This window comes from Trachemys scripta, chromosome 18, assembly GCF_013100865.1.
Source record: "Trachemys scripta elegans isolate TJP31775 chromosome 18, CAS_Tse_1.0, whole genome shotgun sequence".
Lineage (NCBI taxonomy): Eukaryota > Metazoa > Chordata > Testudines > Emydidae > Trachemys > Trachemys scripta.
Genome location: NC_048315.1, coordinates 20,236,414 through 20,251,698, shown reverse-complemented (window position 1 = coordinate 20,251,698; position 15,285 = coordinate 20,236,414). Strand labels below are relative to the sequence as shown.

General features: G+C 52.1%; 2 protein-coding genes across 3 annotated transcripts in view; both read right to left on the bottom strand.

Annotated features, from left to right (window-relative positions):
- The window catches only part of RFFL (ring finger and FYVE like domain containing E3 ubiquitin protein ligase), a 38,442-nt gene extending 38,123 nt beyond the window's left edge, over positions 1-319 (bottom strand). The window contains exon 1 of the mRNA XM_034752861.1: positions 129-319. The gene's annotated coding sequence lies outside the window, so the exon portion shown is untranslated. The remainder of the gene's footprint in view (positions 1-128) is intronic.
- A 1,560-nt stretch (positions 320-1,879) lies between these two features.
- Positions 1,880-13,613, bottom strand: RAD51D (RAD51 paralog D). 2 transcript variants are annotated; one of them, XM_034752853.1, is made up of 11 exons: positions 13,498-13,613; positions 12,062-12,219; positions 10,812-10,873; positions 10,299-10,417; positions 9,346-9,427; positions 8,562-8,696; positions 7,868-7,963; positions 7,484-7,574; positions 6,087-6,157; positions 3,952-4,119; positions 1,880-2,891 (listed from the first exon to the last, which is right to left on the bottom strand). In XM_034752853.1, the coding sequence occupies exons 2-11, from the start codon at positions 12,141-12,143 to the stop codon at positions 2,808-2,810; spliced, it is 990 nt and encodes a 329-aa protein (XP_034608744.1). In that variant the 5' UTR covers positions 12,144-12,219; positions 13,498-13,613; the 3' UTR covers positions 1,880-2,807. The 2 variants fall into 2 exon arrangements, with proteins under 2 accessions (XP_034608744.1, XP_034608745.1); XM_034752854.1 differs by lacking the exons at positions 8,562-8,696; positions 9,346-9,427; positions 10,299-10,417.
- Between the last annotated feature and the right edge of the window lie 1,672 nt (positions 13,614-15,285).

Here is a 15,285-nt window from a genome sequence, read left to right as displayed (position 1 = left end):
CCCCCCCCGCACCCCGGACACCCCGCCCCCTCCTGCCACCCCCCCGCCCCTCTCCTGCCGCCGCCCCCACCCCGGGCACCCCGCCTCTCTCTTGCCCCCCCCAATCCCGGACACCCCGCCCCCCTCACCTGCTCTGCCCTCGCTCCGGGAGGGGGTGTCTCCGGTATCGCCCGTCCGGGCCCGCCCCTCCGGCGAGGGGGAGGGGAAGGGGCAGGGGAAGGGGACGGCGCGGGCGGCTGCACCGAACCTCCCCCTCCGCCCCGCGCGGCGGCGGCGCTATGACAACTGCCCAGCCCGGCCGGAGCCAGCCAAAGAGACGGGGGCCAGAGCGGCGGCAGCCACAGAGAGGAGGGCTAGAGCGGCCTCTCGGCCCTGCCAGCCGGCGCCGCCACAGCGACCTCTGGTGGGGAGGCGGGGACAGCGCAGCTCACGCTGGGAGTGGTGCTTTTAGACCATCAGGGCGGAAATAACTAGCCCCTGGGCACGCCGGTTCGAATCCCGCCCGAGGCAGGGGCGGGTCCCCTCACCTAGGGTAACCAGATAGCAAGTGTGAAAAATCAGGATTTTTTTTCCAGGGAGGGGGAAGAGGGTGTATAGTTGCTTATATAAAATAAAGCCCCTAATATTGGGTCATCGGGTCACCCTATCCTCACCCCACGACAGAGCCGGGTGCTGGGGTCCCCATACCCTGCAAATCCCACCCTTGGGCTCCAAGAGCCCCCAGGCAGGACCTAGCTGGAGCGTCATAGCCCTGGGCAGGGCCCTGTTTCAGGATCAAAGCTGAATGCCCCCAGGCAGAGTCCAGGCTCCAAGATCATCCCCCCAACCTGGCTCTAAGGACCTGCCTCTAAGATCTGACTCCCCTGACCAGTGGTCATGGATCTGGGCTCAACCCTTTACCCCAAGCAAGAGCTGGCTTAGGGTCTGAACCCCTGCATGGGATTCAACCAGGGGAATAAATCTGAACGCAAGCCCAGCCCTGCTAGGGGTTCGGATCCTGACCAGAGTCACAGCTGCTCTTCCTTCTCTTTGATGCATTGAGTTCCATTGAGATTCCTGTTTCTGGCTTTTGGGGGGCAAAGAGTGAGATCATGCCTGCTCTGGGTGTACATTGGAACAGCTCCACTGACTTCAAGGGAGCTATGGCAATTTACAGCAGCAGAGAATTTGGCCCATAGTATCTCCACCAGACACGCATGACGACTATTTGCATTAAATCGTTGCTTGGCTGAGTTAATGGGAGGTGTTGTAGACCTTCTTGTTAAATTATCTCCCTGCAAGAATGGAGATCTGGGGTTCTCACAAGCACTGTAGCAACACACGGGTAAGTGAAACAAAATCTAATGGTAGCAAAACCCAGAAACGCTGCTGCCTCCTGGGAAATTCTGAAAAACATGCAGTTTAGGGCGATTAGATCGAGCTCTCGGATCCGTTTTGTGTGTTTCTTTGCCCCTTTCATTACCAGGGACACTTGCCTACAGCCAAAAATAGAAGGCCTTAAGTCAATGTGTACTCTGGGGAAATTTACAAAAACTCCTTACTGAGTCAAACAGCAGTTTGGCTGCAGCAGTGCTAACAGGAATGGGAGCCAGCATTAGTGAAAAGCAAGTCGAATCAATGTGATGGTAGAAATGGATCCGGAGACCAGAGTCTCGTCTACACTAATGTTCTCACTGGTGCAAGCTAAATCAGGTGGGTGTTTTTCTGTATAATTCCCTGAGTTCAGGCAAGGCCTTAGAGTCCGTCTGTCCTCACTTGACATCGTGATCGTTCGCAGGCGCAGCAGCCGGTGTAGAATAACCTCATTAAAACAAAGTTCCTGTTTTCCAAGCAAAATATTCCTTATAATAATATATATTTTTTAAAAAGTCAAAGGAAGAGAAATACAGGAAGTGATATCAAATACATCAGCCAAAAAGTGTGTAAACACAGGATCAGATCCTCCACTGCTGTCAATCAGGAGCAACACCCAATTTGCACCAGCTAAGGCTCTGGCCCAAGACACTTATACCTTTTTCCATGAGGTAGCAGCAACTCTTTATGCAATATACACTAAAATACCACTGCCCCCACCTACAAACTACCCATGATTACTCTGGGTCGAAAAGATGGGACCATAAAAAGCTCTGAGAACTTATGTGGTTTCCCTTTAGCAGCCTGTGTCTACCCTAGTGCTGCTACAGAATAAGCAGAGCGGGACCCAGGCCTGAAGGTTGCTGTAGTGATGTCCTTTAGAGGTATAACAGGACTAAAACGAATGGCAGCTACAGTAGATGGAATTCCAGCTCCTGAAGGTCTTGATGGTATTCTTTGAGGCCTCCCAGGGACCCTCACTAGAGAGCTGGAGGTTCTGGGATCAGGCAGCAGTTGGTTATAAAAAGCCACGTTACCAGTCTGGTGTTTATTCATCAAATAATTCAGCAAAATTCCCGCTGATCCCATGACACCCTGAGACAAAGGTTCCCCTGATAATCCACAGAACCCTCAGGAAAGGGCTTGTGGTTTTAATGCACTCCAGAAAAGTGCTACAGCCACACGCAGCGCTTGTCTGACTCAAACACATTCCTCTGAGATCTCCTTGGAACCCCAAACCTCCCTTGTCCAGGATGAGGGAGTTCCTTAATTGGCAAAGACAACAGGAAACAGACCTGTTTCTACAGTCCTTTCTTCTGGGACTCCAAGCATCTCTCCTGGCCACCAAGATGGCTTGGCTAACGTGGTCTGGTTCTGCAGTCTTCAGTAATATTAGCTGCAAAGGTGCCCACAGTAAAGGCCCTTGTAATCTGCTGTTCACTTTTCACCCTCCATCAGCATCCCTCTCCAGATGCAGCTGGGCTCTCTTCCAATACCCCACAGCTTCCGATGTCCAGCTCCACCTCAATCCCAGTTGGCTGTAAGGGAAGCCAAGAGGAAATTAAGCTCACATATCTAAAGGCTTGTCTATACCGAGGCATCCAGGAAAGTTAATCCGAATTAACTGAAGGCATGAATTTGAACTGGATTAGTGAAACCATATTAAATCCTGGTGTGAACACCCTCATTCAGAATTAAAGTGGCTTTAATTCAGTTTATTTTAATTCACTTCCAAAGTGAAATAAGTAAATACACACAGGGATTTAATGTGATTTAACTGATCCATTTCAAATTCACACATTTAGTTAATTCGGAAAAACTTTTCTCTATGTCCCCATCTAGACAAGCCCTAAGAGTCCATAATTAAGGGCACATCTGTACCTACTATCAGTGTTACACTGTAAGCTCTTTGGGGACAGGGATCGTCTTTAACTATTTTATTTAGTGCCCAGTACAATATGGCTCTGATTTTGATTTGGGTTTACGGACACCACTGCAATACAAATACACTCAACAGCAATTTGGCTCAGGAAGGGAAATAGAATATAGGGCCAGAGCTTCAGGTGGTATAAATCACCATAGATCCAGTGATTTCAATGGAGTTACATGGATTTACACCATCTGAGGGCTTGGCCCATAGTATCTAATTTGAAGCTGCAGTGAGAACAATATGATATAGTCACCCATGTTAGCAACTGACCAGGACACCTGAGCCAATGTGCTTCCTCTTGCCAGTAGTTATATGGGATCTTTAACGACCATGCATAGTCAGGAGTGTTTTGATGGAATGACTGAGTCAGTGTGACCCAAATTAGAAATGGAGCAACTGATTTAATATGTCCGGAATGATAAAATGGGCCATTTAGAAGCAAGGGAAATGCATGCACTTCCAGAGTTTATAGCCTGGTTGTATTTTCTTCAAGTCCCCAAAGCCCATCACAGAGTCCTGCTGGTGACTCTTGAATGAAGCCAGAGTTCTTGCATTACTTCCCTAAGGACTCAGTCCTTGCTTGGCATCCTATCTCTGACTTAACTCCAAACCACCTTCTCCATAGCCATCCCCACCATTCCCAGACGGGGTCTCCAGGAAAGTCTCACCTGCCGGGGCGATTTTGTTAAGGAAGCAATGCGACGGGTGCTAGCTTGTCCCCAAGTGCCTTCTCTGCTCTCTAACAGCACCCGGGTGCTGGGCACAAAACTCCAGGAGCGACCTAGAGCTGGTTTCAGGTGACCACTGCTGCCATCTCTGGTCACATGGTTAGTCACCTGGAATGCAACAAACCAGCTTATCAGTTCCAGCCAGTTACCAGCAATAACTGCTACTTCTTGCAATGAAACACTGGGACACTTAGAACATAATGGCCATACTGGGTCAGACCCAAGGTCCATCAAGCCCAGTGTCCTGTCCTCTGACAGTGGCCAATGCCAGGTGCCCTAAAGGGAATGAACAGACAGGTTATCATCAAGTGATCCATCCCCTGTCGCCCATTCCCAGCTTCTGACAAACAGAGGCTAGGGACACCATTCCTGCCCATCCTGGCTAGTAGCCATTGATGGACCTATCTTCCATGACTCTAACTAGCTCCCTTTTGAACCCCGTCATAGTTTTGGCCTTCACAACATCATCTGGCAAGGAGTTCCAGAGGTTGACAGTGCGTTGCATGAAAAATACTTTCTTGTGTTTGTTTTAAACCTGCTACCTATTAATTTCATTTGGTGCTCCCTTGTTCTTGTATTATGAGAAGGAGTAATTTACTTTCTCATACCAGTCATGATTTTATAGACCTCTATCATATCCCCCCTTAGTCGCCTCTTTTCCAAGCTGAAAAGTCCCAGTCTTATTAATCTCTCCTCATACGGAAGCCGTTCTATACCCCTAATCATTTTTGTTGCCCTTTTCTGAACCTTTTCCAATTCCAATATAACTCTTTTGAGACGGAGCGACCACATCTGCACGCCGTATTCAAGATGTGGGCGTACCATGGATTTATAGAGAGGCAACATGATATTTTCTGTCTTATTATCTATCCATTTCTTGATGATGAGGGATCTAATGGATGCAATCAGCACTGATCTTTGTTCCTTTCCTTCCTTTGCCCCTTGTCATGACTGGCCATGCTGCCCGTCCAGTGCTTAATTTGTAATGAAAGAGGTGCCGGGGCTCAAGCAAGTTTTTTTACTTTCATAACTGACTCGGGAGGCCCAGAGGTGCCGGGGCTAAGAACTGCCCAGCCTAGAGGTGCCGGGGCTCAGTCCTGGCACAAATTAAGCCCCATGCCCTTTGAAATATCATCCGGTGTGGCTCTTTGTGCCTCTCCAGTGGCTAGGCCATGTATACAGGTTTACAAATGCGTTACTGCTTCCAAGCTTATCTTTTAGCTCAAGCAATACTGGACAAGCTTCCCCAAGCAGGCAGTTCTCCAGTCCAAATCCCTGCCTGGCCACCACTTTATGTTTTAGAAACATGAACCTCCACTACTTGAGCTAAAGCACCAGGTCTGTTAGCAAAAATGGGTTCAATTGACTACACCTGCTCTAGCCATTAGAGGGAGACAAAAAGCCACAGTGTGTTCGCATGGGTAACACAAACAGCTTCGATAAGACCTGTGCGTTGGCTTAAAATGAATGCTGGCCCCAGATTGGCCATGAAGCAAGGAGAGGCCAATGTATAGCTAACTCCCTCATTCCTGGGAACTGCAGTGCCTCCCAGGCGGTGAGTTTAACCTTGAATCTGTGACCGTTCTTCCCCTCTGCTTCTTTGCTTGCTGCTTTATGGGTGATCAGAGCAACAGCAAAGCCGGATTCTCCCAATACATTTTAGTGCCCGCTCCAATATATTGACTATTCGTGATGCTTCTCAGCCAGGACCTCCCCATTCGGCACATTGATCGGGGTCACAGCATTCCTCCTAGGAGTCAAACCCTCTGTGCAAACGCCCAGAACCAAAGGACAGAGCACAGAGGCCCCATCCGTTTATAAATGCTGTAACGCCCTCTACCGACCCAAAGACAACTGGCTCAAGGGCCACTCTGGCAACTAGCCAGGCACCTAGATCATATAGGAATCTACATCAGTTGTTGCCTCAGAGAACAATGCAAACAGCCCTGTCATCTACCTGTCCTGAACTCCTCCGGGACAGATTCACCTCTGTCATAATTCTCTGCCCCCAAAATCTTTTCAACTCCGGGTCCCCTGCTCCCAGCCCAGGAAGAGCAACTGGCCAACGAACTCACCACAACAGCCATGCTCAGTTCTCTGGCGAGTGTCTTCAGTTCCCTGGCCAGCTGCATCATGATGGCCAAGCCTGTGGATGACGATACAATAGCATTTCAGGGCTTGCTTCCATCGGCAGTTTCTTCGAGACCTAGGACCCTCTCCTGAGAGAATGAATCAGGAGCAGTTCCCTCAGTCCTCCGCACTCCCACCCAGGCAGGTGACCCCGATATATTATGTACTTAGTGCAGTTGATACATGCTTATTTGTCAGTCCCTGGATATTTCTCGTATCCAGGGAACAAACCTAGCATAGGCAGCAGCAGTTCCATCTTTCCCTCCTCCACCCCCAACACGCACCCCATTAACGGGCACCACCCCTGAGCCAGGGCGACCAGTGCTAGGATAATATCACCACCTAGCTCTTCTACGGTGCTTCTCATCAACAGATCTCAAAGTGCGTTACAAAGGAGGTCAGTAGTATTATCCCCATTTTACAGATGGGGTAACTGAGAAGGAAAGCAACTTGTGCAAGGTCATCCCATAAGCCAGGGGGAGAGCCAAGAATAGAACTCCCCTGAGTCCCAGTCGAGTGCTTTATCCACTAGGCCACAATGCCTTCCCCCACTAGGCCACATGACTGTCCATGACCCATTCAACCCTTTGCCTCTCTGCTGAGACTGCCACCTGGCCCTAATTGTGGTGGTGACCAGCGTGCACACTTGTCCTCTAGAAACCGGACTGCGAGTGTCCTGCTTGTTTCAGGCCACCAGACAGCCGCTAGGTGACATTTTCCCCACTGACTTCCAATAACTACAGGCCAGATGGCTCAGAGGACTGGCAATGGGCAATGGAGTCCCTCACTCTTAGGCACAATCAAATGCAGCCCAAGTCAGTAGTGACTAGAAGTTACGCTCTGGCCTATGTGAAGTGTTTTACCAGTGGCCGTCCAGTTCCAGATCAATCCAGCCCCGCCACCCCCAGCTTACTAGAAATCAGTGACAAAAATCTGGAGAAGTTCCAGCAGCCCCACAAAATTCTGACGAGTAAGAAATCAGCTAGGTGTTCGAGCTTAACTGGGAGGGAGCGAATAAGGGGGTATCTGAATGGTACATCTTTAGGTGGTCTCCAGTAAGTGCATTGTATCTGCTGCACTGTTATATAACCCCACACCGCCCTGGAATAAAACAAAACAACAAAATTTTCCTCTCCCCATTCCATGGGGGCTCAGGGATCAGACTATACTGGGGCTCATCGACAGCATAAAATACCAGCTGGAAACGTTGCAGGTAATTAGCAAGATCCGGAAGAAATACTGGAATTGTCTGTCCCACCATGGGTAACTCAGTGTTTCTTTGCTGCAGAGACCCAGTTTTGAATCCTGAAATCGTGCTCGCTCCGTGGCGCCCCTCACTCACCCTCCGCCTGCCTGCCTCCGAGGAGCGGGCAAATCACCGCTGAGACGGAGTCAACCACCAGCACCTTCACCGGCCCCGAGGAGCTCAGGACCTGGGGAGTGAAGCACAGAGTGTGTGAGGGCAACACACAGGGCACCAAGTGCCACGCAGAGTGGCACCAGTACGGCTTACGCCAGCACAGGATGCGTGGCCACCAGCAGCTCTGGGGCAGGATGAAGAGATCGGAGTCCTGAAGAAGCCTGGAAATCCTGATGTCAAGAGAACAGTCTGCCCAATCCTGCACGTTCGGACTCAAGTGAGCAGCCCCGCGGCTTCCCAGGATCGGGCCACCACCCTGACTGGGTGGATCTTTACACAATCACAATGAGAGAGCCAGAGCCCCACCTGCTGGGACACGCTGCACCGGAGTTCCTGTAACACATCCAGCATTTTATAGACATCGAACACCCGGGCCACCTGAATCCTCTGCAGAGCCTCCACCTGCAGGGAGAGGAGAGCAGAAGCATAAGCATCACGCAGAGACAGTTCATTCACACCCAGCCTCACCCTCTCCAGGAACCGCACCATCCTCCAAACCCAAAGAAGACCTTTCAAAGTCTGGGTGGCTACAATATGTTCAAACCTGGTGCCCAGCATTCCCAGCCAACACGTCTACAAGCATCTTTAATCCAAGGGTCCTCAACCCTGCCCACTGCCCCCATGTAGCAGTGCCATTATCCCCACTTTACAGGTGGGAAAACTGAGGCACAGAATAATTAAGGCCAATGTTTGGCAGCTTAAATCGATAACAAGGGACCTGATTAGGTGGCCTGATTCTCAGGAGGTGCTGGGCACCCAGGGCTCCCACTGAGCCAGGAAAGGAAGGTTTAGTGCTCATAGAGGGAGCCAGGGGAAGCCCAAGAAGACAGAAGGCTGGAGCACGGAATTGCCTGGAAGTCCATCAGAGGAAAAATCGGATTCCTGGGTATCCCTGCTGGTTCAGGGGCAGGCCACTGTCAGCGACAGCAGCTGAGAAGTCACTAGCTCCGCTGCTCTTGACGCTGGAAGCAGTCGGGGTCAGGGATGCAGCCACACTGACCTGCTCCTCTTCATCCCCTGTCCTGGTCTGAGCCAGCTGGAGCAAGCGAGAGGCCGTGAACCCGCCCGTGGAGTCGACGTAGAGAACGTTCTGCTTGAGGTCGTGGGACGTGCTCACGGCTATGCTGAGGCACACCTAGGAGGGAGAGCGCGTGGATGGATCTCACCCCATTGCAGCCGTCCTTCCTAGCGGAGGGGCTTGTTTTCATACTGAACCCAGCACGTTACACCTGAGCCAAGCTAAGGAACGGGCTCGCTGTCTGCAAACCACTATCACACAGTCATATAGTGACAGGAGAGCGGAGCCACCAGGGCCCTTCACCTCTGCTAGCAGGGAGACTGACGCAGACCTCACCAAACTGATCCAGGCCTTGGACTCCACCTGGGCACCTGCCATGTGCTCTAGGTAAAGCCTGGTTCACAGCTCACAGCCCCCCGTTTCAGACATGGCGCAAGATGAGTCAGTTTAACGCATCTCCTTCTTTGGGCTAGTAGCTGAAGAAGATCAGTGGCCACAGGGGGTAGGAGGAGTCTGGATTCTTGCCAGATGTGCGGCAACAGCTGTTTTTTCCATCTTCAATTGTTGTAAATATCCCCCCAGTTAGCACCCCAATGAGCACAGTATCAACCATCAAAGGTGGAGTAACAAAGGAGGCCCGAGCTCCCTCTTCCCTGTGGATGCAGAATGTGCCACAGGTGATGGGGTGTAGGGAGCTGCCACCTTAAATAACTGGGGGAGGGGGAGGAATTATAACATCTGCTCTGTTAGGCACAGAACGGCCTACCTGTGTCTTGCCACTGCTGGGCGCTCCTGTGAGCTCGGTCACTTCACCAGTGTACAGGCCAGAGTCCAGCAGCTTATCCAAGCTAAAGGAGAAACACACGACAACAACAAGAGTCAATCCTGAGCTAATGGAGGCTGGAAATCAGCAACCAGCTGTGTCTCAGATGTATTCAGCCAGTACATCCATATTCCCACGGACTCTCCCCCGGTCCTCTCACTCCTCTTTCTGTTTCTGGCGAGGGAGGAAAAACAACAGCAGGGCAGGTATAGGAACGGAGTCCTGAACGGGAAAGGCCTTTGCCTTGTTGGCAGCTCTGGAGGTGGGAACGCAGCATGAAGGCGACAGGTGGGCTTCTCTGAGGGGTCGCACTTGATTATTATAACCAGTAGGGAAGGAGAAAGGGGGAGTGGTCGATACCAAGTATCGAACTGTTCATTTCTATCCCTGGTCCTCACGCTCGGGGCCATCACAACTCAATGCTGTTGCGGCAGCAGTAACCATCCTTAATGGCTCAAACCTGGGCAAATGCTTATAACGTTCTGCAACCGAATGGGATAAAAATCTCCAGCCAGGATGCAGCAACTGTGCAAGTGCTCGGGGAGATGAATACAATGGGGGGTCAGAGCAAGGGTCAATTGCAGGAGCGTAGGCTGGTGGCTTGAAATAGGTGACTAGTGCTAACATGCTAATGCTGTGGACCGGCAAAGCAGAATCTCTCTCTACTCAAGATGCAGCCCTGCTGCTTCCAGGTGCACAAGGTCTCCAGCTCAGTCCCTGCTGGAAGGGAATCCTGACAGATACCGCGTCAGCTCAGATCTCAGCCAAGCGGCTGGAGCTGTCTCCAGGTTGAAGCTTAAAGTCCAGCTTGGCTTTCTGGCAACGGAGGGTGGGGAAGGGAAGAACGATTCAGTTTTAACCCTTGCCCCTCTCCCCTTCGCGTGTGACGTCCTCACCTCTTGCTCCCTGTGGACAGAATGGCTGTGGAGCTCTTGAGTTCCTCGTAGAGATCCGCCCCGTTGACAGGAAAGGCTGAAAACTGTGCCAGCAACACACGTCTCACGGCGACCAGGGCCTGTGTGGACAGACGGCCATCCCCAAACGGGACACTGAAGAATTCGGAGACAGCTCTGTGGCACGGACCATCTTTGTTCTAGGTTTGTACTGTGCCTAGTACAATGGGTTGTGGTCCATGACTGGGGCTGCTAGGAGACTACCTCAGTACAAAGAATGACGACTTCCCCAGAGAAGGAGCCTTTGCAGACAGACGGAAGGCCCTAAGGAACATTGGGTCAGATCTACAGTGCCCAGCAGACAGACTGATGCATTGTTAGCCCAGTCATGCATTAGGGTGAGGTCTCTGCAGACACACGACCCACATCAAAGCATTTGGCTAAACATGGCTCTCTCCGGCAGGCTACAGATTTAGCTCCCAGATTGAACATCAACACCAAGGAATCTCTTCTCACCTTGTAGGACAGGCAGCACTTCCGGGCAACTTCCTCCAGGTCCGAGGAGACAAGGTCCACCACTGCAAGTAACAGTCAGAGATAAGCAGCTGGAGGCCAAAATGTAACAGCCCTGGAATGCCAGAGAACTCCTCAGCTATAACACACGGTGACACTATTCTGCCCTGTCCTCCCCAAGCCAGAAGACAGAGCCAAATCCAGTTTTTGGCAGCGAGACCTAACATGCAACCGTACCCACTCATAGACGCCGAGCTGTGTTATCTGAGCTCAGCCCAATGGCTAGCAGTGGTGAATCAAAGGAACGCTCACTGAAGATGTCACAGGGCTAGCCTGAGACACGTTCACTCCTGGGTTTGTAAAGGAGCACAGAGCGTAAAGCGAACGGCCTTTGGGGCTTATCAATCACCCGCTGGCAAACCCACGGCACCGTCGTCGTCAGCTGCTCAGGAGCGGCACGGGACTGCAACGGCAGGGAGCGCGACACGGCAGGACCCCAGTGCGTTGGCAGAGTGGCGTGGAAGCCCAAGACGGGAATAGCAGATAGCATCTAAGTGCAGCATTTCAGTGTCCCTGCAGAGCGTGGAGAGGCTCAGCAGACAACGCATGACATAAAATATACAAGATGGGCCAAGTGCCAAAATGCTGCGGTGCTGGACGCTACTCCAGAGCCTTAGGGCACATCTCCACGGCAATACGATGTGTGACTGCAGCATGCGTAGTGTCGAGCTCGCAAGCTCAGCTAACTGTAGCAACGAAGCCACGGCACACTCTACACACTGTACAGGCCTTACACACCCGCTTGGGACCCCGTGTATGTTCTTGAGTGGCCACTGCCGCGGTGTCACTGCTAGTGTTACTCGAGCTGGCTAGGTCAAAGCTATGTCTCTGTGTGCTGCATTCACACTTGCCGCGCAGACATCGCCTTAGATACAGAGATGAGCCAGACACAGCTCCGTGGTCGTCTGGCTGCCTTAACGGGCTTCAGGTACATACCCCCTAACACTGCTGAGGAAGGCGTGAGCCCCATCTCCTACGCTACACTGCTCCAGGGAGAGAGCAGAGTCCAGTAGGAGGATCTGGGAATGCTTCTGCAGCACAATACTGAGCTCCCAGCCAGTCCCGCCCGTCGGTGCAGGAGCACAGCCAGTGGGCGAGAGAACTCTGTGCCCTTCCCTGACTACTCCCCAGGGTTCGCCCAGAAGTCCAGGTGGGGGAGATCCTAGTGCTAAGACCCCGGGCTGCCCCTTTACCTGTAGCGATGCTGTTGGCTTTCAGAAGCTGGATCATCTCTGCCGTGAGGCCGGGGCAGAGACCTGCTCGGAGTATCACCATGTCCCTGTGACAGCCCCTGAAGGGAAGGGGACAGGATCTCTATGTGGGGCGGCCGAGCGCCACGCAGTCCTGCACCCTGCGCAAGAGAGAAGAGGGCGGGTCTGTTATTCCGGGGACACGGAAACACCATTGCCCTTCACTCTCTGTACCACCACCTGCGTCTTGATTGCAGCTCCGTGAACAAAGCCACGGCCAAGTCCCGCGGCCAGCACTGCGAGCGAGGACCAGTGCACTGCACACCAGGGAGCGTCTCTCGGGATCAGGGATTGTCGGAATCTGAACGACAAGTTTGTGTAGCCCTCCGCTAGCTCACAGCGGTTCCTGGATCCTGCAGCTGCAGGTCACTACCAGGGTCATGCACAATTATTATTTATTGCTCGTCTTGTGCCAGCAGCTGGAGGTGGTCATGAGGGATCCAGTGGGCTAGGCGCTGGCCACACACAATGAAAAGCCAGTCCCTGCTCCATCTTTTCAAGAGGAGCGATGTCTCCAAGCCCTTTGCGCTGGTCCCAGCATCTTTTCTTTAACGCGGTCGTGGCCGGGAGTTTGGCAGGGTAGAAATCAGAGAGCGTCTGCGCCCAGCTCTGACATTGCTAGCGAGGAATACGCATGCACGACACCTCCAAGCCGTTTGCCAGGGGATGGCAGGACCGTTGTGACTGCATCAGGACCTCAGGCCTGGCTGCAGGGAAACAAGCAGTCCTAGGGAACCTTCTTCCTAGTGTGTAGGACTAACCAGCATGCAAATAATAAAGTCATACAAATAATACAGAATCCCAGAAGAGCCCAGTGCGCTGACACCCCTTCCCGGAGCACCCAGCCGAGCAGGCAGAAGAACACGACTCGGAACACGGGCATCGCTCCATTCCCGTCCAGCCGCTCTCCCGACACACACACGGGGCAGCCTGTCCCACCTCGCTTCCAGGTCAGGACAGGGAATAAGCAACTGTGTTACAGGGCTCTTGCAGACGGACGGCGGGGCTAGCAAACCTGGCACCCCCCGCCCCGAGGACAGGGCAGCCCCACAGCGAAAGGGGACGGGAACCAGCTCTGCCCCACGACAGCTGCAGAGCACCCGGCCGCTAGCAAGCGCAGCCCTGAGCGGAGAGCGACCAGAGGCCCCGATTTCAGAGAGCCGGTCCATATAGTCGGGGCTGTGTCTTATATAGGCACCTACTGCCCCTCCCCCACCCGTCCCACTTGGTCCCACTTGCTCTCCGAGCATCCCCGGCACCCCTGGGCTTGCTGCATCAGTTATGAATGTAAAAACCTTGCTTGGGCCCCAGCCCCGCTTGCATTACACAGCCCGCCTGACCCACCCGCCCCCGGTGCCCCCCAGGCGGACGCCGCTCACCTGCGAACACCATGCCCCACACAGCTCAGCTCCCCAAGCCTGCCTCTGCCTCCACTTCCTGCTCCTCTGCCGGGTTCAGAGAGCAAACAGCAAGGCCCGAGCTGTCTATCTCCACCTGCTGGCTGCCTGGGGAGAGCCGGAGGAGGAGGGAAACTCCAGCTGCAGCAGGAAAACACTACCCATGTGTGCTTTCCTGAACCAGGGCCTTGGCCCCCCCCTTTGCCACAAGTTTGAAATCATTCTAGAATAACAAATGGTTTGCACTTCTATAGCACCTTCCTTCCCGGATCTCAAAGCGATCAGATTACAATCACTAGAGCGACTGATAACCCCTAAAAAGCAACAGAGGGTCCTGTGGCACCTTTGAGACTAACAGAAGTATTGGGAGCATAAGCTTTCGTGGGTAAGAACCTCACTTCTTCACATGCAAGGTGCCACAGGACCCTCTGTGCTGTTGCTTTTTACAGATTCAGACTAACACGGCTACCCCTCTGATACTTGATAACCCCTAAGGTGACAGTGGCCACCGTCCTACAATCAGATCCACATGGGGGGGTGGAGGACCCCTGTGATCTCACGGTAGGATCGAGGCCTATCATAACTGAAAGACGTTAGCAACAGATCCCCCCTTTCTCTTTTGTCAGTTGTTTGATTTAGCAGCACTTCGCACAGTCCTTTCCATTGCTTCTCTGTATAGTCTGTTGGGCCCCACGCCTGCAATAAGCTTCCGTGCACACAGGCAGGCCGGCTACCTTAGTTAGCCCCCCTCCTGCATGTGTTTAACTTCATTCATTTGGGCAGCCCCGTCACGGGCAACGAGGCTACGCTCGGGCATACAACTCAGCGCACGCGTGAGCAGGATTTTAATTGTTTAGCCCAGATCCTCAGAGATGTTTAGGCTCCTAACTCCCATTGAAATCTAGACCCCTAACGCCTATTGATTTCAACTGAAGTTGGGAGCCTGAATATCTTTGTAAGGCTGGGTCTCTCTTCCTTGCTGAAATGCCCCTCACTGAGAAAGCAGAAAGAAAAACCTTTCCGCACTGTTTTTAATAGCAATTTGTAAAAAAATTTAAAAGATACCAGGGCCCCTGTTAGAAACAAACACTGGTTAACAATAATACCACTGGGCATGCATACAACACGCAGGTATCTTCAGATCACAGCGCACTAACCAGCTTGCTGTAGAAATCCCCTGTCAACGACCCCAAACTGCTCTGAATCTGGTATATGACTTAAAAGCACCACAACTTTACTATGGCTCAGCAAGACAACTGCGGAAGGGAGGTGGGGGGAGGAGGAAAAAAAAATCCAAACCTATTCCCAGCTGGGATGCATTTCTAATCAGCTGCTTTGTGGAAGGATGCGGCTTTCTTGCCAGCCAGAATTAGCACAGGTGAGTGCCATTCAGTGCCTCCCCTGATCTATAAATAGTGGGAAGGGGAGGAGTTTGTGGATTGATTGCTAAAATAACAGATACTGCTGGTGTTTGGGGAAGGGATAGTTGGGGAAGAGTGTTAGTGCTGAGAGGGAGAAATTTTGAAAAGGAGAAGCAGCAGCAGCAAAAGTTAATGAAGTAGAGTAAATTAATATTGAGATTAGCTAGAAAATAGAGCCAGGCTTAGAACTGAAAAGCAAGATATACTAGGCTTCTGATTTTTCTGGCTGAAGGTTACTAGGCTCCGTCTCTCTCTTTCTGGACTAATCCCTGATGAATGTTAGGAGCAAAGATTCATTCTTATAGAGGCTTGTATTAAGTGAGCAAGGATTGCAAGTTGGAGCTCCTTC

What these genes read in the sequence shown, in the direction of transcription:
- RAD51D (XM_034752853.1), bottom strand. Translation starts at nt 12,143, where the DNA reads ATGGTGATACTCCGAGCAGGTCTCTGCCCCGGCCTCACGGCAGAGATG. An exon ending in CCAGCAGTGGCAAGACACAG is followed by an intron (nt 8,697 to 9,345) that starts GTAGGCCGTTCT and finishes TCTCCCTCCTAG; the next exon opens with GTGTGCCTCAGCATAGCCGT. An exon ending in CAGGGGATGAAGAGGAGCAG is followed by an intron (nt 7,964 to 8,561) that starts GTCAGTGTGGCT and finishes CTCTCCCTGCAG; the next exon opens with GTGGAGGCTCTGCAGAGGAT.